The sequence below is a fragment of the Palaemon carinicauda genome, chromosome 41 (assembly GCF_036898095.1).
Source record: "Palaemon carinicauda isolate YSFRI2023 chromosome 41, ASM3689809v2, whole genome shotgun sequence".
NCBI classification, from domain to species: domain Eukaryota; kingdom Metazoa; phylum Arthropoda; class Malacostraca; order Decapoda; family Palaemonidae; genus Palaemon; species Palaemon carinicauda.
Genome location: NC_090765.1, coordinates 27,292,678 through 27,319,467, shown reverse-complemented (window position 1 = coordinate 27,319,467; position 26,790 = coordinate 27,292,678). Strand labels below are relative to the sequence as shown.

Below are 26,790 nucleotides of genomic sequence, written 5' to 3'. Positions count from 1 at the left end.
TTTTTTATGTGAATAATATATATTAAATACTAGCTATATGTCCAGAAATTAAGCTTGGGATGTCAAATTTTGCGCATATGTTGAAAAAGAGTAAAATGTCAAAATTAATATTGCTAATGTTTTGTAGTTGGTGTTGATGTCAGCGAGGTAAGAAGAAACTTGACTACATATTCTGTAGAGACAATTCAATCCTTTTTTATGTGAAATATATTTATTAATTAAATACTAGCTATATGTCCAGAAATTAAAGCTTGGGATATAAAAATTTTGCAGTAATGTTGAAAACGAGTAAAATGTCAACATTAATATAGGCTATATATTCTGTAGAGACAATTCAATCCTTTTTTATGTGAATAATATATATTAATCAAATACTAGCTAAATGTCCAGAAATTAAAGCTTGGTATATAAAAATTTGGCAGTAATGTTGAAAACGAGTAAAATGTCAACATTAATATAGGTAATATGTAGTTGGTGTTGATGTTAATTCTTTAAATTTGTCGCGGATCCATTGCATTCGTCATTGGAAGAATTTTCCATTTTTAAAAATAAAATTTTTGTAACGAACAATTTTTACTGTGAATTGAAAGAAATGTCAGTTATCACAAGTAAGAATCACATCTCCAAAATATTTAAAGTAATTTATTTCGTTTTTAAGTGAAGCAAGATCTGTTCAGGTTATATTTTCTGTTTTCTTTGAGGTGAATAACCCTTAAAAACATTTGCAGTGAAAGTCTGCTCACAGCATGACGGCTAGAAAGCAAAATCGAAAGGTGTTTTTTTTCGGTAATTTTTGTCGCGGGGAGCAAGCATGAATGAGACGAAGTTTTGTGCGCTCTCTCTCTCTCTCTCTCTCTCTCTCTCTCTCTCTCTCTCTCTCACTGTGTCTTGAGTAAGTAATTCCATTTCATAGTACCTTAGCAATAACGTCTTTCCTAAACGAGAGGTATTTTGTCGCATCCACTTTTGTATTTATTAATGTCTTCGATTGATTGATTGATTGATTTGAGGTTTTCTGGCATCCTGTAATGTCTTCGAGATTTTATACACTTGTTCACGTGTAGTTATGGTTTTTGGGGGTATTGTATCTCAAGCTGATACGCATGAGTTCATGTACTACTTACTCGTTATCTAAGCTGTAAGTTGTAGTTGCTTTGCCGAATATCAATATCAATATTCATATTCTGTTGAGCCTACTGCCGGAATTTTTTTCATTCCCTCACTATCAAGGTGTGGAACCATGGTCTTTCTTACAATAATGTTGATGCCGACGCTCTTAAAGCACGGTTTACACGCTTCGATAAATTGTAGCGGTTTATTGCAATGAAAAGGTTGTTACAATTTGTCGTTACGTGTAAACAGGAGATCGTAGCGATTTATTGTGATGAAAAGGTTGTTACAATTTATCGTTACGTGTAAACCGGAGATCGTAGCGATTTATTGCAATGAAAAGGTTGTTACAATTTGTCGTTACGTGTAAACCGGAGATCGTAGCGATTTATTGCAATGAAAAGGTTGTTACAATTTCTCGTTCCGATTAAACAGGAGATCGTAGCGATTTATTGGAGTTGGAATTAGACTGAGTGGTTGGTGCTAGCAGGGTCAAATCTATATGCATCGTAACAAGTTTGAAGGTGTAAACAAAGTTCCAAGAAATCGTTACAATCTAGCTCATTTTCAGATTGACTGCTGAAGTGTGAAGTCTTGGTTCGCAATGTTTCTAACATGACGGTCAAGTAAAGACTAAAAATATTGGATTAAAAATCGTTGCATGTAAACGCTCTTTCAATCATCCAATAGATTGTTACTATCTCAGTGTTCAACAAATCGCTACAATTTATCGTAGCGTGTAAACCGCGCTTAAGTTCAAGAGGAGCTGTATGGGTCAAGTTTAAAGTGCTAAGCACCATTGCCTTAACTGACTTGCTTGACTGGTCTTGTTTGCAGATTGGTAATAATTTGTTGCCCTGTCTATATTCATTTGCTAGTTTCTTCTCTTGCTTTGCACTCAAGTCCATTCACTTCTGTGGAAGGTTACTTTGCAAGCCAGTGACCTTTTAGAATAATGATAACTATAATATTAACATCTGTGATATTCAATTAGCGTCTGTTCCAACCTTTTTTGAGAGTGGGACTTATTGCTTGCATCCAGTTTTGCATAGAAAAATGAGAGCATCGAGTTACAATACCCCGACGACCTTCGTATAAATTAGTGTCAGAGTATCCGTGCTTAGAACCGAGATATTTTTGGGTTAATTGAAAATTTAATTTTGATTCGTGAGAAAAATCTATGATCGTATTTTTATATCATACTAGGAATCAATGATAAAATGATAAGGGTTTATTATCATTTATCGAGTCTGATAACATTTTAAATAGCTAAATTTATCCTGGTTGATTTAGGAATAAAATTTAAATTTCGGAAAGATACGGTTTAAGTTGTATACACAACACGAGTAATATTTTAATTTTGTATTATTCTATTCAATCTTAGTTATTTGAAGTTTTATTCTTGTTTTATATAATAAGCGGAAACTTCTTTTCTGGGGGAAAGGTAGTATCATTATCTTAGGCTTTGTTAATTGAATTAATCTGTTCATCTTTTCTTATCACCTACTGACTTATACTAACATGGGTAAGGTCATTGCAGAAATAGTTTATCTTAGGCTTTGTTAATTGAATTAATCTGTTCATCTTTTCTTGTCACCTACTGACTTATACTAACATGGGTAAGGTCATTGCAGAAATAGGATAAAGCTTACTATCGTATCAATTACAGTTACTTAAAACTCTTCAATTTTTTCAAATGAGTATATAAAATGTTAAAGGGGAAGCGACTTTCGAAATCTAACATCGGTTTTAAAAGAAAAGGTTGTAATTCCTTCGATATTATCTTACCTGTAATAACGTCACCTGGACGATAATGAGAAGCAGAAGCCGTAAAGGAATGCTTGGAAGACGACGGCGGCTGGGATTTAGTGGCCGGATGATTGGGACGATTCGGATTAGGCAAGATGCACGCCTCTATCGGGGCGCCGTCAGGAAAACCTTCTCCTGCGGGAAGGATCACTGCCATCGCTGCAGCCAGCAGGAGCAGGGAAGCACTAACACTCACCATGGTCGAGTTATATATAGTTTATCAGTTAATATCTAAAACAGACCTCCGACAGTTCGACTGTCTCGCCCCACTTCCAAAGTTTCCTGTAGAAGGGATTCCTGACGGACTCAACACCCGCTGTCAGATAGAAAACTGGTGGCTGGAGATGAGCCAGTTGAGCTCTCGTGCTCGCGGGAGGGTCTCAGCTGCTGTAGTAAGCTTCCAGACTCAAATGACCAACTTTTATAAGAGTGACGTCGTGACGTCACAGATCGTGACTCTCCAAACCCCTTTGCTTCATCCGCCCAACCCCACCCTTCCCCCAGGGGCTGCTTCACTTGGTGATAATGTGCAGGTCGTAACAAAGGAGAAGGGGTATTATTTAATATTTGTTTACAAAAGGACAACAGAATAGTTTTGGCTTGATATAGTCATGGAATAGTAATGGTGATGGCTGTTAAAAGAAGGATCGTGATGAGGTTAATAACAATATAGATACTTGGGAATATCACATACAACAATGGTATTAATAGTTTCCGTTGTGTTCGTAGTAAAGAATTGAAAAATTAAAACAAAACGAGCCTGTAGCTATAATTCTGCGCCCTAAATAGGCAGAGCATTTCGTTCACATGCTATAAAAAATATCATAGACATTTAATAAACCTTGAGAGTTTCAAGTTTCACTTGATGTACACGAATTAAAAAGCTCGCCAACACCAAATATTGATTCTTCAGTGACCTCGCTGATTACGACACTCCACATGCTTTGTTCTTGATGTTATAGATTAGATTCGTTGATCGTTTTAGTTGAAATAGAATGAGGTTCGGATGAAAAGTGGTTAGAAAAATGCGGAGCTTAGTTGAAATCGTTTCGCCGTAACAGACACGATTTATTCTAATAGATACACACACACACACACACACACACACACACACACACACACATATATATATATATATATATATATATATATATATATATATATATATATATATATATATATATATATTCTTTAAGTGTCTTGAATTTGTAGTATATAATTTGTGTGTTCATAAACAAATGTATTTATATATAATGTACTTATATATTTGTATATATATATATGTGTGTGTGTATATATATATATATATATATATATATATATATATATATATATATATATATATATATATATATGTATATATATATATATATATATATATATATATATATATATATATATATATATATATAATCATTTCCTACGCCTATTGACGCAAAGGGCCTTGTACCAACCGTGTGTCACACGATCGTACATAAATTATTTTGTATATAGACATGTTTGTTCTGGTTCTTTTTAGTTCGAGGGAAGACCGCAGATACAAGCATAATATACAAAATAATTTATGTACGATCGTGTGACACACGGTTGGTACATGTACCAACCGTGTGTCACACAATCGTACAGCCTCGATTAGATTTCGCCAGTCGTCTCTATCTTGAGCTTTTAATTCAATATTTCTCTATTCCTCAGCTCCTGCTTCACGCTTCATAGTCATCAGCCATGTGGGCCTGGGTCTTCCAACTCTTCTCGTACCTGGTGGACCCCAGGTAAATGTTTGGTGAACTAATCTCTCTTGAGGAGTGCGAAGAGCATGATCAAACCATTTCCATCTACCCCTCACCATGATCTCATCAACATATGGCACTCGAGTAATCTCTTATACTATAGTTTCATTTATAATCCTGTCATACCATTTAACTCCCAATATTCTCCTGAGGGCTTTGTTCTCAAATCTTCTAAATCTGATGGAATTGTTTTGTCTTACCCATGTTGGCCCTTAAATTAGAGCTCTCTTCGACTCTAAGGACCGAAATACTTTTTGTTGTCTTTTAGAAAAGACAGCCTGATCAACGAGTGTTGGAGCTCAAATTGAGTATATTTTGTGCGTTAAGTTTTAATAGATCTGGTATTACTGTATGTAGGTGATACGGTGATGGAAAACAGTTTTAGGGATAAAATATTAATCTTTTATATGTATACATAAAAACATACATACATACTTCTATACATACATACACACACACACACACACACACACACATATATATATATATATATATATATATATATATATATATATATATATATATATATATATATATAATGAATTTATATAAAGAGAGAGAGAGAGAGAGAGAGAGAGAGAGAGAGAGAGAGAGAGAGAGAGAGAGAGAGAGAGAGAGAGAGAGAGAGAGAGAGATATTAGCATAGACTGTTGAACATATATGTATATTATACATATTTTAGTGTGCACAGTATTTTGAAGATATACGGGATGTAAATGTGTGGAATTGTGGGTAAGTTAACTAATTTAACGTAACACTTGAGCAATGCCATATTAACATTTACTTTGTGGTTAAAAGCAAAGAAAAACAATAGTGTCCTAAGGCGACTCATTATGAGAGGCAAATTGGAAAAAGAAAAAATGAAAGAAATAAAAAGCAAAGGTTATTTTCATCCTCGGTTTGTAAATCAAGGATGAGAAAATTACAATAGGAATAACATTAACCGTTATTCATACTTTTCGTCGTAATGTTTCTAAGAATTATTATTCATTCTTTAAACACACTGAAGGAATTTTAATTTGTCTTGGACACTTATATTAGGGGGGGGGGGATAATTTTGGTGAGGAAGGGATAGTGTCTTTACGTGTTATTATAAAAGTTAGACCATCAAAGAAAGTGACGTATTGTTTAACAGAAGTTAAAAGCCCCCCCCCCTTCTCTCTCTCTCTCTCTCTCTCTCTCTCTCTCTCTCTCTCTCTCTCTCTCTCTCTCTCTCTCTCTCTCTCTATCAATGCCTTCGAAAAACAACCACGGATATTTCTTTTTCTTTTTTTCTTTTTTTTTTGCATGTAGATTCATACCTCTTTGAATTGAATCGTGAAATGAGCGTATATATTCGACAACATTAACTTCATTTTTTTTTTTTTTTTTTTTTTTTTTTTTTTTTTTTTTTTTTTTTTTTTGTAAATGAATGAAAGATGGCCCTCTTATGCAAAAACAATTCTCACAACATCCATCAGATACTTTTGATCATCACCAATATGCCAGTTTATTTTATGCAAACTGAATCATTAGCTTTATTCTGTAAGCACTTGCTCCTGTTCTGACAACAGAAGATTCTGTCATCGAGGACCTTCACGTTATCCCATTCTCTCTATCCAAGACTTCGGGATTTAAGATTCGTTTGATTGGCTTCAGGGATTCGTTTGATTGGCTTCAGGGAATTCCGCCCATAGCCAAGTCGTTTCGACTCACTTATTTCAGACCAGGCAATTTTATATTATATACATGGAACTTCTGTCTAGCTTCTGTGTTATGGTTTGGCCAATGATAAAAGTTACTTGCTGCGTCATAGTTATTACGGGATATGAAGCCTTTTGATTTAGAATATATTTTATCTTTTTAGTTACTTTTAGCCCTTCTTTGAACAAGTTATTTTTATTGTTCTAAAATCAAAACTTTTTTTAAAAACAATGAGTTAAAGATTTCCTTTAATAACAAGAGATTATGAAGTGTTTTTATTCATAACATAACGATATCCATTACCAGCCAGGTTGTCCATGATTTTCTTCATATATTAAATGTATCATTGAATATACAAGGTATATCTAAAATATCACCTAAAAATATGATTACATTGTATATTCATTACCACTTTTAACAAAATATATGACAATTTAATATACAATTCCATCCTTGTAATCGAATATGAATCTTAGCCTAGACTAATGAACAAATCACCACAATTTAATACTGCCTGACCGATATCTCATTAGCGCCTCCACATATCAAACATATGACAAAGGGACCAGAAAGACGTGACGTAATTATTTGCGGGCTCTGTTTATGTCGGAATTTGGCCCCGAAACTTCAAGTTAGAGTCGTAACATGCCTTGGCTTGCACTATAGTCCATTCCTTTTAGCGATGCATATTTGCACCGACTCGCAGCGGTGCCCTTTTAGCTCGGAAAAGTTTCCGGATCGTTGATTGGTTGGACGAGATAATTCCAACCAATCAGCGATCAGGAAACTTTTCCGAGCTAAAAGGGCACCGCTGCGACTATAGTCCATTCCTTTTAGCGATGCATATTTGCACCGACTCGCAGCGGTGCCCTTTTAGCTCGGAAAAGTTTCCGGATCGTTGATTGGTTGGACGAGATAATTCCAACCAATCAGCGATCAGGAAACTTTTCCGAGCTAAAAGGGCACCGCTGCGACTATAGTCCATTCCTTTTAGCGATGCATATTTGCACCGACTCGCAGCGGTGCCCTTTTAGCTCGGAAAAGTTTCCGGATCGTTGATTGGTTGGACGAGATAATTCCAACCAATCAGCGATCAGGAAACTTTTCCGAGCTAAAAGGGCACCGCTGCGACTATAGTCCATTTCTTTTAGCGATGCATATTTGCACCGACTCGCAGCGGTGCCCTTTTAGCTCGGAAAAGTTTCCGGATCGTTGATTGGTTGGACGAGATAATTCCAACCAATCAGCGATCAGGAAACTTTTCCGAGCTAAAAGGGCACCGCTGCGACTATAGTCCATTTCTTTTAGCGATGCATATTTGCACCGACTCGCAGCGGTGCCCTTTTAGCTCGGAAAAGTTTCCGGATCGTTGATTGGTTGGACGAGATAATTCCAACCAATCAGCGATCAGGAAACTTTTCCGAGCTAAAAGGGCACCGCTGCGACTATAGTCCATTTCTTTTAGCGATGCATATTTGCACCGACTCGCAGCGGTGCCCTTTTAGCTCGGAAAAGTTTCCGGATCGTTGATTGGTTGGACGAGATAATTCCAACCAATCAGCGATCAGGAAACTTTTCCGAGCTAAAAGGGCACCGCTGCGACTATAGTCCATTTCTTTTAGCGATGCATATTTGCACCGACTCGCAGCGGTGCCCTTTTAGCTCGGAAAAGTTTCCGGATCGTTGATTGGTTGGACGAGATAATTCCAACCAATCAGCGATCACGAAACTTTTCCGAGCTAAAAGGGCACCGCTGCGACTATAGTCCATTTCTTTTAGCGATGCATATTTGCACCGACTCGCAGCGGTGCCCTTTTAGCTCGGAAAAGTTTCCGGATCGTTGATTGGTTGGACGAGATAATTCCAACCAATCAGCGATCACGAAACTTTTCCGAGCTAAAAGGGCACCGCTGCGACTATAGTCCATTTCTTTTAGCGATGCATATTTGCACCGACTCGCAGCGGTGCCCTTTTAGCTCGGAAAAGTTTCCGGATCGTTGATTGGTTGGACGAGATAATTCCAACCAATCAGCGATCAGGAAACTTTTCCGAGCTAAAAGGGCACCGCTGCGACTATAGTCCATTTCTTTTAGCGATGCATATTTGCACCGACTCGCAGCGGTGCCCTTTTAGCTCGGAAAAGTTTCCGGATCGTTGATTGGTTGGACGAGATAATTCCAACCAATCAGCGATCAGGAAACTTTTCCGAGCTAAAAGGGCACCGCTGCGACTATAGTCCATTTCTTTTAGCGATGCATATTTGCACCGACTCGCAGCGGTGCCCTTTTAGCTCGGAAAAGTTTCCGGATCGTTGATTGGTTGGACGAGATAATTCCAACCAATCAGCGATCACGAAACTTTTCCGAGCTAAAAGGGCACCGCTGCGACTATAGTCCATTTCTTTTAGCGATGCATATTTGCACCGACTCGCAGCGGTGCCCTTTTAGCTCGGAAAAGTTTCCGGATCGTTGATTGGTTGGACGAGATAATTCCAACCAATCAGCGATCACGAAACTTTTCCGAGCTAAAAGGGCACCGCTGCGACTATAGTCCATTTCTTTTAGCGATGCATATTTGCACCGACTCGCAGCGGTGCCCTTTTAGCTCGGAAAAGTTTCCGGATCGTTGATTGGTTGGACGAGATAATTCCAACCAATCAGCGATCAGGAAACTTTTCCGAGCTAAAAGGGCACCGCTGCGACTATAGTCCATTTCTTTTAGCGATGCATATTTGCACCGACTCGCAGCGGTGCCCTTTTAGCTCGGAAAAGTTTCCGGATCGTTGATTGGTTGGACGAGATAATTCCAACCAATCAGCGATCAGGAAACTTTTCCGAGCTAAAAGGGCACCGCTGCGACTATAGTCCATTTCTTTTAGCGATGCATATTTGCACCGACTCGCAGCGGTGCCCTTTTAGCTCGGAAAAGTTTCCGGATCGTTGATTGGTTGGACGAGATAATTCCAACCAATCAGCGATCACGAAACTTTTCCGAGCTAAAAGGGCACCGCTGCGAGTCGGTGCAAATATGCATCGCTAAAAGAAATGGACTATAGTGTACCACAGGCATACGAATTCACATCGATTAGTTTTATTCACATAAGCAAATTCAGGTTGATTTGTCTGAATCGGTACTTGATACCGGAAGGATTATCTAAACACATTGTAATTATATATATAAAAAAGGTACTGAGGAATAATACATAAAGAGGCTCGTGGTATAATGTTTGTTTAATAGTCGTTGATAAATACGAATGATGATTTACATAATGCAACGATTATTTTGTGTCAGCGTCAGGGTTTCAGGTATAGCACTTTTATAAGCAGATATTGATATGAGGAAAAATATGGATCCTAGAACTACCTCATATACATTCTCTCTCTCTCTCTCTCTCTCTCTCTCTCTCTCTCTCTCTCTCTCTCTCTCTCTCTCTCTCTCTCTCTCTCTCTCTCTCAGAACCGTTATGAATATGGTCGAAGTCTATGACTTTGATCTTTATCTTTTATCATCGTCCTTACGATAATTTTCCTTTTCATCGTAATTATTATTATTTATGCTTACTGCAGTCATCATAATTACTACTTCATCTCAATTCATATTTCTGCAGTCATCTGGTTGAGATTCAAATAGCGTGTGTATATATTAACCTGTAACTTGCTCTGACTACTTCCCGCTGACCAGTTTTTATAAAGGATGTTTACGGAGTTAACGTAGTAGGAAAATTTTAAGAACAGGTATTTTCACACATATGGACTTTCACCTTCTATCCAAGGCCGTGCATATTCTTCTAGATCTGAATTATTGAATTAGAATATTATGAATATTGAGTTAGCTGTAGCTCTAAAATGTTTAATCAGCGGAAGACCTTGAATAAGGGGCAAGAAGATCTTACGTTTTTTATTGGCGGATCTTCAAAATTGAGTTGGCAATAGATCAAGATTTGTTAATTGGTAGAACTCTGTATTATTATTATTATTATTATTATTATTATTATTATTATTATTATTATTATTATTACTTGCTAAGCTACAACCCTAGTTGGAAAAACAAGATGCTATAAGCCCAGAGGCTCCAACAAGGAAAATAGTCCAGTGCGGAAAGGAAATAAGAGAAACAATTAACAATTAAAATGAAATATTTAAGAACAGTAACCACAATTAGATAAATATTACATATATAAATTCTAAAAACTTCAATGAAATTAGAGAAAGAGAAATAAGATAGAATAGTGTCGTCTTATATACCCTCAAGCAAGAGAACTCTAACCCAAGACAGCGAAAGACCATGGTACAGAGGCTATGGCACTACCCAAGACTAGAGAACAAGGTAGTAGGTTGGCCAGGGCACTAGCCACCCGTTGAGATACTACCGTTAGGGAGTTATGGGGTCGTTTGACTGGCCAGACAGTACTACATTGGATCCTCTCTGGTTACGGTTCACTTTCCCTTTGCCTACACATACACCGAATAATCTAGCCTATTCTTTACAGATTTTCCCCTGTGTATGAGGACAGAGGAGAATATGTAAAGAATAGGCCAGACTATTTGGTGTATGTGTAGGCAAAGGGAAAATGAACAGTGAGTAGAGAGAAGGATCCTATGTAGTACTGTTTGACCAGTGAAGGGACTCAATAATTCTAGCGGTAGTATCTCAACGGGTGGCTAGTGTCTTGGCCAAACTACTCGGAGATCTCATATACTAACCTGGCAGTAGATCTCGGACAATGAATTGGCAGTAGATATTAAATACTAAAGTTTCTTCAAAATTTTAGTTGACAGATGTTGGGTTTTGAGTTGCTCAAATGATCTTAAATCTTGTCTTTTCCTTCAAAACTTTTCCCTGGAGATGTGTATATATATATATATATATATATATATATATATATATATATATATATATATATATATATATATATATATATATATGTGTGTGTGTGTGTGTGTGTGTGTGTGTGTGTGTGTGTGTGTGTATGTATATATATACATATACTGTATATATATATATATATATATATATATATATATATATATATATATATATATATATATATATATATATATATCTTACTTATAACTGTAATCGTACATTTAACATGTTTCTTCAAAAATGCCAATAAAAGAAACAAAGGAATTATAAATAAATCACTATATTTCGACCAATACACATTGGTCCTCTTCACGATGTAAAAGGAGGACCAATGTGTATTGGTCGAAATATAGTGATTTATTTATAATTCCTTTGTTTCTTTTATTGGCATTTTTCAAGAAGTATTATATATACATAAATATATAAATATATATATATATATATATATATATATATATATATATATATATATATATATATATATATATATATATATATACACATATATATATACATATATATATATATATATATATATATATATATATATATATATATATATATATATATATATATATATATATATATATATAGTATATACACAGATATATTCATCTCAAATGTAATTGATTTTTTAAAGCTTGAATTCCCATTAATATTTTTTCATAAGTTGACAAGAGCGTGCATAAAACTAGTCTAAATTCATGTTACTCCTGAGTGTCTGCATTGTAACAATATTTGAGACAGTCAATAGAACAGTCCAGATACAACTTAAGACCAAATTGGTATCATGAAAATGTTCCATCTCATGAGGAAGCAATTCTTAATCTAACTTACCATGTTGACCTCTCTGTTTTACCTGTAGTCCTAGTTGACTTGGTAGAAAATAGTCAGTAGTTGTCTAAAATTAATGCTTTTAAGAAAAATTGCCCAACTCTTAACAATTCTATAGATAGGGAATAAGAAACAGCGAGGAATGTTTATTATTATTATTATTACTATCCAAGCTACAACCCTAGTTGGAAAAGCAAGATGCTATAAGCCCAGGGGCTCCAACAGGGAAAAATAGCCCAGTGAGGAAAGGAAATAAGGAAATAAATGAAGAGAACAAATTAACAATAAATCATTCTATAATAAGAAACAACGTCAAAACAGACATGTCATATAATAAACTATCAACAACATCAAAAACAAATATGTCATAAATAAACTATAAAAAGACTATGTCCGCCTGGTCGTTGATACGTCCTCTGAGGAAGTATCACGAAACTAGTCAGGACTTAAGTGTATATTTTGTATTTTCATTTTCCCTGTGGTTCTTCTGCATCTGAGCATCACGTTTTCCTGTGATTTTTACGCATATAAATATATATATGTATATATATATATATATATATATATATATATATATATATATATATATATATATATATATATATATATTCATACATACATACACACACATAGATATATATGTATATATATACTTCTTCAGGCGGACATAGTCTTTGCTCCAACTTTGAACTTTTGAAGTTCTACTGATTCAACCACCCGATTAGGAAATTCCAAACCGCCTTTCTGGTTTAGTCTCATACCAGGTCACGTTTTCGTCGTTTCTCTCGAGCTATGTAGTTTAATCCATGAAGACAGGAAGAGGAGAAGTTATACTAGATTTACCATGATAGCATACACGCCTTTTTCTTGCAGTAATTAGACAAGAATATTTATTACAAACATATCTGAAGTCATACTATTTAAATTGAAACTGATTGGTATGTATATATCTATAAGTAAATACTCAGTCATTATCCTCTTTATAATGTTCCAAGGATCTCAGACAATTTTGAAATATTTAAATTTTCCCATTATTTTATTATTACAAACATATCTGAAGTCATACTATTCGAGTAGAAACTGATTGGTATGTATATATCTATAAATAAATACTCAGTCATTATCCTCTTTATAATGTTCCAAGGATCTCGGACAATTTTGAAATATTTAAATTTTCCCATTTCTAAAATAATGGCAATGTTAGCTAAAATCTCCTATGTACAAGGAATTGTAAAGCTTGTGTTCATTAGTAATCAGTTTATAAAGACGAAGTATTGTCGAAATAATGCTGTAGTTTCTTCAGATTATCCGGCGTAAGACTTTGTTAAAATAAAAAAAAACCATGATTATTATTTTTCATTTATTCATGTTTTGACAACACGGTGTCGTTACAAAAGATTACGCTTGATTGTTTTAAAACGGGATTTTATTGGTTTTAAGAAAATTAAAAAGAAAAATTATTTTTTTTTATTTCTATTTTAGGGATCCTTAGAAGATTACAAAATGGTGAAAACCTGAGTATATACTTATATGAGTCTTTCAGTCGAGAAACATGCCAAGCGCCATTTTTAAAAAGTCAGAAATCGCGATTGAAAATTGCCAATTTTCAAATTATTTATATTATTATTATCATTATTATCATAATTATTATCATTATCAATATAATAATAATAATAATAATAATAATAATAATAATAATATTAATATTAATAATAATAATAATAATAATAATTATTATTATTATTATTATTATTTTTTTATTATTATTATTATTATTATTATTATTATTATTATTATTATTATTATTATTATTATTATTATTATTATTCAATCGCGATTTCTGACACTTTTTAAAAATGGTGCTTGGCATGTTTCTCGACTGAAAGACTTATATATAGATAGACGAACATACACAGACATACGCGTAGATATTCTCCATCATAAAGATCACTCATATTGCAGATCATGCGGTCAAAACCGCTTTACCGACAGGCTCACGCAGAGGGCCAGAGGTGCTCCTCGGCCATCTCTGGGATGTCATGTTCCTGCCGAAGAGCGCATACTTTCAGATGTTTAGGGGCATCTGAAATGCGCTCTTCGGCAGGAAAGTAGCATTCCAGCGATGGCCAAGGAGCATTGCTACGTACCTCTAGCCACCTTCACTACTATGATTGCAAAGCAGTCTTGATTAATCTAAAATTGAAGTGGAAATGGAAGTATGACGACGTATGAGTGCAAAAGGATATCAACTTCACAAAATGGATGGCCCCAGACGAGTGTGGAATTTTAATACCACACTATAGTCCATTTCTTTTAGCGATGCATATTTGCACCGACTCGCAGCGGTGCCCTTTTAGCTCGGAAAAGTGTCCGGATCGCTGATTGGTTGGACAAGATAATTCTAACCAATCAGCAATCAGGAAACTTTTCCGAGCTAAAAGGGCACCGCCGCGAGTCGGTGCAAATATGCATCGCTAAAAGAAATGACTATAGTTTTGATAGATGATATGTCGATGCCATTGTTATACCACATGTTTACACCATTTTTAATTCCATACTGACTTGCCTGTTGAGGTACTCGTTGTTGACAAGGTGTTGGGTAACTATCCAGGAGAAAGAGTTGGAAGTGGCTCTGTTTGCGAAGGATTTATAAAGCAACTACGCTTAAGAGCCTTCATAAGAAGAGTTACGTTAAATTAGAATTCGTCGATGTACAGCCTTTAGATGGGTGACCGTTAGTTCAAGCGAGAAGACTTCAGAATATGTAATGATCAGCCTGCATTAAAAGGACTTATTAACTTGAATGTTGGATGGTCTAACCACCCGCCTTAATTGATAAATTTTACAGTCGAGTCCAATTTAGTTCAACATATTTGGTTTCATACCAAAATTGAGACAGAATTGTGTTCTTCGCATTTGTCATATAATGTAATAAAAGGCTCATGATATATATATATATATATATATATATATATATATATATATATATATATATATATATATATATATATATATATATATATATATATACATATATATATATATGTGTGTGTGTGTGTGTGTGTGTGTGCGTGTGTGTGTTCGCGTGTACATGCACACACGCACATTACATGCATGCTTGTAATTGATAATTTTGTCCGTAATAACCTTTCGAAAGGAGATACGATTTACACATTACAGCCTGCGGAATAAGTCCACGGGAGTTTGACAGAATATTTCGGAGGGAATATATGTCTCAAACTCTGTAAAAAGAACATAAAAAGTCCTTACATTTTGGTATACTGAATATATGTCTCAAACTCTGTAAAAGAACATAAAAAAGTCCTTACATTTTGGTATACTGAATATATGTCTCAAACTCTTTAAAAGAACATAAAAAAAGTCCTTACATTTTGGTATACTGAATATATGTCTCAAACTCTGTAAAAAGAACATAAAAAGTCCTTACATTTTGGTATACTGGGTCTCGGGTTCATTGTAGAGTTATTGTATATAGAAGTTGAATATAATATGTGGTAAAGAGATGTGAAGAAGTGCATATCAATAGCATCATTCTGGTATATAGTTCTTTATTCTAGACCCAGGATGAAAGGAGCTGCAGCCAATTTACTTTCCTCCACCCCCATATTTTGCCGAAAAATTAAAAGTCCGTTTTCGGGCAAAAGGAGTTAATAAAGTCCACACCCACCCTTGCCCATCTTAAAGATACCCATTTTTGGATGTCCCATGGTAGACCCTTTCCAAAAAGGCCCACTAGAATTTTGGTCATCTCCGGTAAATAAATAGCTGCTAGCTCTTGGACTATCTGTAAAAGAACATAAAAAGTCCTTACATTTTGGTATACTGGGTCTCGTGTTCATTGTAGAGTTATTGTATATAGAAGTTAAATATAATATGTGGAAAAGAGATGTGAAGAAGTGACCAGAGCGGAAAAGTTCAGGTAATTGTATAGGTTGATAGGGGAAAAGTTCAGGTAATTGTATAGGTTGATAGGGGAAAAGTTCAGGTAATTGTATAGGTTGATAGGGGAAAAGTTCAGGTAATTGTATAGGTTGATAGGGGAAAAGTTCAGGTAATTGTATAGGTTGATAGGGGAAAAGTTCAGGTAATTGTATAGGTTGATAGAAGGTTATGTCCGTCTGATGTAATGGAGAAAAGAAGGATTGGGAGAAAGGACCGTGCAGAATTTATTGCTTTAGATGGAGGGGTATGAAGGAAATGTCATTGAAAAAGTATGATGATTTTTACCAAGATGTGGGTTCCGTACATGAAAAATGTCATAGACTTGTTTCTATGATCGCAGTTGAAGTAGCTTCGAAACGCTATAATTTGTACAAAATTATTTACTTGAAGCAATAATGATTTATAGTAAAAGTATCCCATATTATATGCAGCCTTTCATTTTCTGGAAGTCAAATTGATTCAGAGGCAGTAAAAATATTTAAAAGAGTTATACAGAGAAAGGTATTCATCTTTGTTAGTATTGTTACTAGATGATGTATGCCGTCTAAAAATGGCTATGATACAAAAGAGGGTCGAGACGGTAGATATATTCAAGATTTGGACTTTGGAATGATTAGCGTTACGTACTGTCCCAAATCCGTTAGAAGTTAAGTCTAACATTGTCTTATATTAATTGAAGATATTCTATGTAAAATTTTATAAGTGGAAATATGGGAACAGGTGTCAGGCTATGATTCTCAGGGAGCATATATATTATCTTTTTATTTTCGTTTTTCACTTCGACTATAGTCTTAATATGTTAAGTGTGAAGCGTAAATATAGGTTAATATATCAAAATTACGTCCATATTTATAAGAAGGCATCTGAAATGAGGAAAACGGCATTATGTTCCGGTCTCAACTTTGACAGAGCTGGCCGGATATGACTCACGACGCTTACCACCAATTAAATAAAAATGGCTTGGTCGCATAAACGTTCTCGTAAGGATAATGCACACCGGTTGAAACTCTCCCAGTTAAGAGTTGAAATTCAATCTTCCGGGTTATTTGTTGTTCTGAGTCTGCCTGTCGCCTGTTCTTAGATTAGTGACTCAGCTCTTGGCTAATATTTGAAGTCACCGCTGGAACGGGATTCCTGGAATTATTCAGTGTTTCAGAGGAGTGAAATGCAATGGAGTCCACAAAATGACTCCGCGCTCGCACTCGTGTAACACACAAATCTATCTATCTATCTATCTATCTACTTTCTCTGGCTATAAGAATATGAGAGGGAAACGTGCAATTACACTATACCTTGAAGAAATATTTCCTTAAGGCTCTCTTGTGTTATGATAGGAATTAAAATTTTCTGGAGATTCATTTTTTTTTTCGTAAGAAAACTGGATGTAAATTTCTTGGCTTAAAATTATCTTTTCTGTTATGAATTTTGCTTTATTATTCTATATATAACGCTAGGTATGTTCGTGGGGATGTCCTTCGGGATGAATCTGAAAAAAAAACCTTGGAATAAGACGAGGTAATCTTATTATTAAAATCTAAACGTCTAAAAATAGTGTTTGCTTCGTGTATACAAAAATACTCTCAGAAAGTAACAAATTACTTCTGCCATTCACCGAATAGCCTTGCCAGATGTGCGTGCATCAGTCACACTGGCGTGACACGGATTTGTAGTAACTAGCAAGGCAATTATTGCACGTGCTTGCTTTCTGGAGACATGACCTGTCATTGTTTCAGGTAATCGTTGGGTTTGTCGCACTTAATCGTCACAAGAATGAGCTGGAACGAAACGACGAAAGAGAGCGGCTTTATCACGACAAAATACAGAACCCTCTAACAAACACACGGGCGAATAATCTTGGAGGGACTCTCAGGATGGTCCCTATTATTTGATAAATAGTTTTGCAAAGATTTTTTCTCCTAAGTCATAACCGCTTTTGAATGGAGAACTCTTTTTCATTTCCTTTTTTGACGTCTCCAAGTCCAAGTACCTTTTTAGTCCATGACGTAAAATTTCTGAATAGCCTGGATGCTATGTGCATTGAATGGAGAACTCTTTTTCATTTCCTTTTTTGATGTCTCCAAGTCCTAGTACCTTTATAGTCCATGACGTAAAATTTCTGAATATGGGTGCGATGTGCAAGTTGACTTTATTAACCTATGTTAATCCAAATCGTAACCTATGTTTATCCATATTGATAAATGCAGTTACACCTCGTGATATTTTACTTTAAGAAGCCTGTTAAATAATTCGGTTTTATGTTCTTATCGCAATGTAGGTCGAAATATATTTTACTCTCAAATCCTATGTGCATAAGTAGCTCAATTAGGATGTATTTATTAGTTATTTAACTTCTTGATTAAATGTCTCGAAACCTATTCAACAAGACTATCATAAAGCATGTTATAGTATTTTATTTATGCGATCATATAGGTAGATATGATAATTTTAACGCATCCATATTTTTTATATTTCCTCTAGAACGCTAAATTTCTTATGTGGTTGTCATGTCCAGTCTATAATTAGTATCTGAACTGTTCCATAAAAAAAAGTTTACAACAATTCACGAGCCAAGTTTTCTCACCGACTCAATTACGTTAACATCTATTTTTTTTTTATTTTCAGTGTTTTGCTATTTTCACTCTTGCTATACATTGCTCTTTTTTTTTCTTTTTTTCACAATTAGTTTCAATTTTTTCCTTCACGTCCTTCATCATGTTTTAGATTTTGTCTTTTCAACATATTACTTTTAATCATGTAAAACGATGTAATTTAGCTTGCTAAAAAAGTAAAAGAAAAAGATTATATTTTTAATCTGACTTTCTAGCATATCATTAACAACAGAGAAAATAGCTTTCTCCGTAAGAAAGATATAGTTTTTATGTATGCTGACTGGTTTTCTGGCAATGCTTCGATTCTTTCTAAGTGACTAATTAGTTCTTCAAGAATTACAAATTATAGGAATTTTGAAATGATAGATTTGAGGCATGGCTATATAACCTTAAATGCTGATAATTTAGAGCACTTTTCAAAACCGGTGTAACTAGAGCCACTTTCTCAGATTTAAGAAACTTTCACTCATCGATTCTAGTATTGACTATTTTTTTTAATTATGTTGGCAAGACTAGAATTGTCTACTCTAATTAAAAAGGATAACGAAACAGAATCATTCACATAAGTTGTTTTCTTTGCCCCCTTAATAATCCTGATGACTTTATCTTTTGTTATATCATTAAATCTTGTTAATCATATATGTGTATCTGGCGTAGCACCAATCTAATATGGAATATTTATAAATGACCTATTTTTTTTTTTTTTTTTTTTTTTTTTTTTTTTTTTAATTTGGTAGCCATTACTTGGTTGCTGAACCCGTCTGGTAGCCTTAGCCTTTTTTTTTCATCTAAATTTCCTATGTCACCATTTAGGAGACGATGTAATTTAATCCTGTCCGTTGCTGCCCCCTGGATATTTTTCTTAGATTAATCAGTTTTATATATTCGACTCAAGCACTTTCAGTTTTTAACAGACTCCACTTTCTTTCTTTACGTCTTTTTTTCTCTCTAAAATCTCCCTATTGAACTAAGGAAATCTATCCTTCACATTTGTAGTTTTTACCTTCAATGGGCACATGGTATCATATTCAATTTTGCTCACCCTATTATATATAGTTATAAGACCATCAACACATATAGAACCTAATAAACGTTGATTATCATGGTCACAGGGAATTTTGATAACATATATCTTCTTTGTAACTTCATCAATATGTACACAAGGAGAGACATTTCATTCATTTTAAGATTGTATTTACTTTAGTAATGCGCGTTTCTATAAAGGTAATCTAAAAGTTATAATCTTTTGCACTGAATAAATAGTGCACTTCTCTTCAACTTTGATACGGTTTGTGATCCAATAGTAAATATTTCATCATTTAAATATAGGTCCAATTAGTGCACTTCTCTTCAACTTTGATACGGTTTGTGATCCAATAGTAAATATTTCATCACTTAAATATAGGTCCAATTAGTGCACTTCTCTTCAACTTTGATACGGTTTGTGATCCAATAGTAAATATTTCATCACTTAAATATAGGTCCAATTAGTGCACTTCTCTTCAACTTTGATACGGTTTGTGATCCAATAGTAAATATTTCATCATTTAAATATAGGTCCAATTAGTGCACTTCTCTTCAACTTTGATACGGTTTGTGATCCAATAGTAAATATTTCATCATTTAAATATAGGTCCAATTAGTGCACTTCTCTTCAACTTTGATACGGTTTGTGATCCAATAGTAAATATTTCATCACTTAAATATAGGTCCAATTAGTGCACTTCTCTTCAACTTTGATACGGTTTGTGATCCAATAGTAAATATTTCATCATTTAAATATAGGTCCAATTAGTGCACTTCTCTTCAACTTTGATACGGTTTGTGATCCAATAGTAAATATTTCATCATTTAAATATAGGTCCAATTAGTGCACTTCTCTTCAACTTTGATACGGTTTGTGATCCAATAGTAAATATTTCATCATTTAAATATAGGTCCAATTAGTGCACTTCTCTTCAACTTTGATACAGTTTGTGATCCAATGGTAAATATTCCATCATTCAAATCTAGGTCCAATGTATACCCATTCAAAGTCGTTGCTCAATAAACGTTATTATTGCTAATGCTAACCAGTGATACGATTCTAACTAGATCGACTTCAGTAGAGTGCAGATCTTCGCCGCGGCAGCTTATTTCTCGATCTTTTGCTCGATCTCGACCTTGACCTTTGACCTTAACATGCATTAATTGACGTGGATTTTCATGCACTCAAATATGAACCAAGTTTGAAGTCTCTGTGACAACGATGTCCAAACTTATGACTGATTACGTGAATTGGAAATTTTGCTTGACCGTGACATTGGCCTTTACCTTGACCCTCCAAAATTTCATAATTTCCAGCTTTTTACATAATAGTTAGTCCCTGCAAGTTTCATTATTCTAAGAATAAAATTATGGGCAGAAAGCTGTTCAAAAACAAACACAAATACACATATAAACACGCAAACAAGGGGTAAAACATAACCTCCTTCCAACTTCGTTAGCGGAGGTAATAATTCACTATAGGCTGAAGCATCACGAATGATGAGTCATCCAGCCAAAGATTTTCCATGTTAATCACCTCAATGAGCATAGTGAACTCAAAAATTGATCCTTCGAAAATGTATAAATTAAACTGTATGGGTCTGAGATGAAATATTCTTCTTAATAAGGTCTTTGATGCAGGTTTGCCATTTCGATTCACACCTTGAAGGCTTTTTACTTTTACAAGTGTGTTATTTCATGAAACATTTTTAGTGCATTTTTTTACACCACATATCCTGTGCAAACCTTATTTCGTTAGCTCATAGTATCAATAAAGAGCTATCTGCTATTAATATTAAATCCATTTATTTTCTGAAGGCTGATATATTATTTGGTAATATTTATCATCATTGAAGATCTCCAACGAGCTTAGGGTGCACTCTATAGTTTTCGATGAAAACCAAAGATCAGATGTTGTCTAAGCGAATATAGAAATGCCTTTTGTTTTTTCTTCATAAAAGTTGGTTTTACAAATGTCACTTTCTCTCACTTGATAAGAATGTTTTTTTTCAGGGCAGATACAAATGTTTTTATTTAGTATGACGCAACATTTTCTCTTCCAATAACTGTCATGGAGAATGGGTCAGTATTGCAATGTTTTCTTTGTTGGTTTTCTTTTAATAGATTTTCACATATTTGATCTTTTCAAAAGGTCCAGTTTTTCTTGAGGTGCGTTAGAACAATATTGACTAATTTTATTTTTACTTTGCATAAAACTACTTTATATTTTATATTTATATCTTTATTGAAAATGTGATTTTATCTTCATGGAAAGGATATCTTTCTTTTTCTTATTAAATATTTACAGAGACAGTTTTTTTATATGTCCCTGTTCCTTGTATTATTTTCCACAGTTCTAGATTTCTCAACTTCTGATAAAGTTAGTCATCTCCCTTCTGAAGGTTATATCATAATTAGGGGTTATTTATTTTTATCCACTATTTCAAAAGGCTTATCTTCCTAAGCTCCTTGGTTTTATTCTTATTTTTGTTTAGAATAATGAATTTGTGATTACATGATATATCATAGTCATTATGTACTTCTGATACACACACACATACACACACACACACACACACACACACACATATATATATATATATATATATATATATATATGTGTGTGTGTGTGTGTGTGTGTGTGTGTATATATATATATATATATATATATATATATATATATATATATATATATATATATATATATATATATATATATATGTATATATATATAACTAAGTTTTGTATGTGACTCCATCACACACAAGTGTTTGTCTGGTATCATCATCAACTTTCAGGTCTGTATAATGATAAATATAAAAAAGATATATACAAGTGCTAATTTTCTTCACATTTTCTAGTGTGCAGACTTAGGAGAAACCTGTGTTTAGGAAGACATCAGTAAAAGAGAATATAGAGAGTTTCATCGAGTTGTCAAGAAAAGGCATTAATGGGTGATGTTTTTTTTTTTTTTTTTTTTTTTTTTTTTTTTTTTTTTTTTTTTTTTTTTTTTTTTCTCGAAGCCTCCTGGCTAGTACAGTGGTAACGTGTTTGCCTCGCATTCGCGTGGCGAGAGATCGATCCCCGCCCAGGGCTGTGAGTTTAAGCTGTTTACTGGGGAGGCTACTGCTGTGGTAGGGCACCACAGTGGGGGGTTGGGCTTGCCCGGCTGACGTTCTGGTGAGCATCTATTCTGATGGAACTGGAACTGAAACCAGACACATTTAACCTTTAAGATTAGTTAAGAAATCGCCATAAAATTAGTTTGGAACAAGAACCTTCGCCAATGGTTTTCAAGGGTGGGACTATTTTCAGATTTGACACTTTCTGTAAGGTATTATATTTAGGCTACCTTTCTTCTATTACCTGTATTTAGATATAAAGTATGGGCATCTTTTGGGGTGGAGTAGACTGTTTGATTTATTTAAAGCAAAATCCAAATTCTGTTGAGGTGCCATAATAACCTCATTCCCGGTGTAGACACCTTCCTTTTCCTTGATGGTAGACCAGAGGAACATTCCAGCTGTCACATTATTATGAATGCTTGTGATTGTAAATTTGAGGTAAGAATTCTATCTTGAAACTTTGTGCATTATATATCCAAGTTTTTATCAACTGTTGTTTATGCAAATATGCTAGAGTAAATATTTGTTTACTTTTAGATTGACCCTTCATAGTAAACTTTTTATCCAAAAGTGTTGTACTGTATTTCTCTCTGCTCTGTTTCCGTGTTTCTGCGGATAAACATTCCATCCTTGCCAGGCTTCATTTTTATGCTAGTTCTAAAAGATTGTATGCACTTGCTTCTAACTAATTATTTCTTAATAAGCGGTCATCCTTAAGTTTTTATTTTCCAAAGAAAGACATTAGTCTTGCACCCTTTCTTCTTCCCTCGCTTCCTTTTTTATGAATCATTATCATGGTATATTTCACACACAAGCGTCTTCAATTGACGCTTGGTTGATGTAACCTTTGAAATAATTCGGTTGGGTATCTCTCCTTTGTGAGTTCCCTAATACTATAATTGTCTTATAGTCCTCCTTTCTCTCTTTTTTTCACAGACATATACACATATACATGTTAGCCCAGAAGAGGTATGAAAATACGAAAGCGCTTGGTTAACGTTTCATATTTCTGAATTCTTTCTTCTGTTTAATGACTACTGAAAACATCGCATATTTTAGCAATAGATCGTCAATACATACATACATACATATATATATATATATATATATATATATATATATATATATATATATATATATATATATATATATATATATATATATATATATATAAGTATATATATACATACATATATATATAAAATGAGGCCCTTTGCGTCAATAGGTGTAGGAGGAGATGATGATGATGATATAATGTATTTGTTGTGAGAAGAATCTACAAAATATCTTGTTATATATATATATATATATATATATATATATATATATATATATATATATATATATATATATATATATATATATATATATATATATTTATATGTATGTATGTATATATGTATTAAACACAATTTTGAGGTAGTTTTTGTTATCAAATGTGAATGCACATGACGCATCAATTATTTTAGGAAAATCTTTTCCAAGTCTTTCATATATCTCAAAGAATAAACGAAAACTGCTACTGTGTCGTTCCTTTTAATATTGTCATGCCTATTATGGTTTCAGTCAATCAGCTACTATCAGGGTTACACTAGTTTTACAATGGAATTGCTTTTCTAAATATAGGTAAATTGTTAATACAGTAAAAAATGAAAAGTATGACAATCTTCAAAGGCAAATATCCGTCAATTTCTTTATTCATGTTTTCTTCATTACTGAATCCCTTCCGTCATGATTGATATGTTTATGATTTCAACACACCACGAACCATAAGTGGTGACTCATGTATAATAGATGACGAACTACATGAATGTTAGACAGTATTCAGAATGAGCTGTTTCCTCGTTACCTTGGAAATTAGACGTCCTTCACATCCCACGGGATAATTCAGTGTGTGGATTTAAGTTGTCGTAATTTATACATTTGTGGAATAAGAAAAACAATTACCGCTTCTTGAGTTTCTTTACCATTTGGTTGTTTCGTAGTTAATGTAGGGGAAGGAATTTTAGCTTTGGGGAAGATAAGTCTTGCACCAATAGGAGACAATAGGGAGATGAATGTCATATACTGTATACTGGCGCACACACACACACACACACACATATATATATATATATATATATATATATATATATATATATATATATATATATATATATATATATACAGTGTATATATATATATATATATATATATATATATATATATATATATATATATATATATACACATATACACAGTATATATATATATATATATATATATATATATATATATATATATATATATATATATATATATATATATATATACCTGATTATAGGTATATTTATGCTTAATTGGGTATTTATATATTTCCCTAATTTTGTATCATGAATATTAGTGTATCTGTGTCATTAAGAATGATGTCAAAATTAAATAATATTGCATTGACATTACTCACGATAAATTAAATACATGACATGAATTTCATACATTAATTGAGTTCATGTATTTCTAAATGTTGATAAAGGAAGTTGGAATATTATGAAAAGATTGAATAACATTTGAAGATTATCGGTATGATAATGAATCTAGTTTTTAATGTTCACATAAAGTGCACCCTTACCGTAGAAATGATTATAAAATACTACTGAATAATTAATGTAAATTATTATAAGATACATTATATAAAATATGAAAGGATACTTATCGTAGTGTCACGGTGTGAACTATTGTTCATCTGTAATTTTAGAAAGTATTCTATTTTGTAAAATATATTTTTACTTTTTGCATTGGCTTACATCTACTCTTCACTGAAATCTTTTTATTTTCGATTTTTAATGTTACCAGAAATAGGAAATGTTTAGGGGCTTTAAATTGACAGGAGCATCTATACAAAATATTTTTTGAAAATAACCTCTCGATAGGTAAATGTTTTTTTTTTTTTTTTTTTTTTCATATTTAATGCTTGTCCTTAAAATATTGCAATCATATGCCACATGTAAAGCATTTTTTTCGCAGTTTGGCTTCATGCAAAAAAAAAAAAAAAAAAAAAAAAAAACTGCTGATTTATCTTATTTTTACTTATATCGTGTTTTACTTTTTGTTTCAGTCTTATGTTCTTTAAAGTTGTGAGGTAATCTAAACCAATTCATATTAAAAGTTAATTCAAAACCATTATCCTTTTCATTGAAGTTGATTTAAACTTAATACAGTCGTCGAGATATGGGTGCATCGGTGTCGCGCTGTTATGTAGCCTACATTGAGAAAAAATGTAGAGGTACACATTCTGCTTTAGATAATAGAATATTTTAATTTTTGTCAAATTCTCTGTCAGTGTCAATTTTGCAATATAAGGGATGCTAGATTAATTGAAAGGTCTGAGTTAACATGAGGTCAGGATTGCATCGTAAATTTGTTCTAGAAGTTTTCATGGTGTGATCGATGTGGGTGTTTCGAGGAAACCAATCATGACGTGGAATTGTCAAAAACCAGTTTATATGGAAATGACGACTGCCCATTGTAATTAGCTCCAGATATATAGTGTAGTGGTGAAAAAATTATCGTATAGGAAAAGCTGGATCATCGAGGTTTAGAGTGGATTGTCCACGTGGAAAGAACGGGAGACAAGAAGCTGGTGAAAAGAGTGAGTGACGTAAAATCATCAACAATATCCGTATATGGAAGTGACGACTGCCCAATGTAATTAGCTCCAGATATATAGTGTAGTGGTGAAAAAGTTAACGTATAGGAAAAGCTGGATCATTGAGGTTTAGAGTGGATTGTCCACGTGGAAACAACGGGAGACAAGAAGCTGGTGGAAAGGGTGAGAGTATTGTGACGGTGCCGAGAGAGGGTTGTGAACTCAAAGGCAGGATGCAATCGACTGAGTTCACAACCCTCTCTCGGCACCGTCACATTTGTCACTCCGGGGTCACCAATGTGACAGCGCCGAGTAAGGGTGTGAACTCAGTCGTTTCCAACCTGCCTTTGAGT

At 33.8% G+C, this 26,790-nt stretch overlaps 2 protein-coding genes across 2 annotated transcripts in view; one reads left to right on the top strand and one right to left on the bottom strand.

Annotated features, from left to right (window-relative positions):
* The window catches only part of LOC137632463 (ferric-chelate reductase 1), a 54,397-nt gene extending 51,089 nt beyond the window's left edge, over positions 1 to 3,308 (bottom strand). Inside the window, exon 1 of the mRNA XM_068364398.1 lies at positions 2,899 to 3,308. Within this exon, the coding sequence (XP_068220499.1) occupies positions 2,899 to 3,118 (220 nt within the window). The 5' untranslated portion in view covers positions 3,119 to 3,308. The remainder of the gene's footprint in view (positions 1 to 2,898) is intronic.
* The window catches only part of LOC137632465 (choline-phosphate cytidylyltransferase A-like), a 225,513-nt gene that overhangs the window by 73,332 nt on the left and 125,391 nt on the right, over positions 1 to 26,790 (top strand). The window lies entirely within an intron of this gene.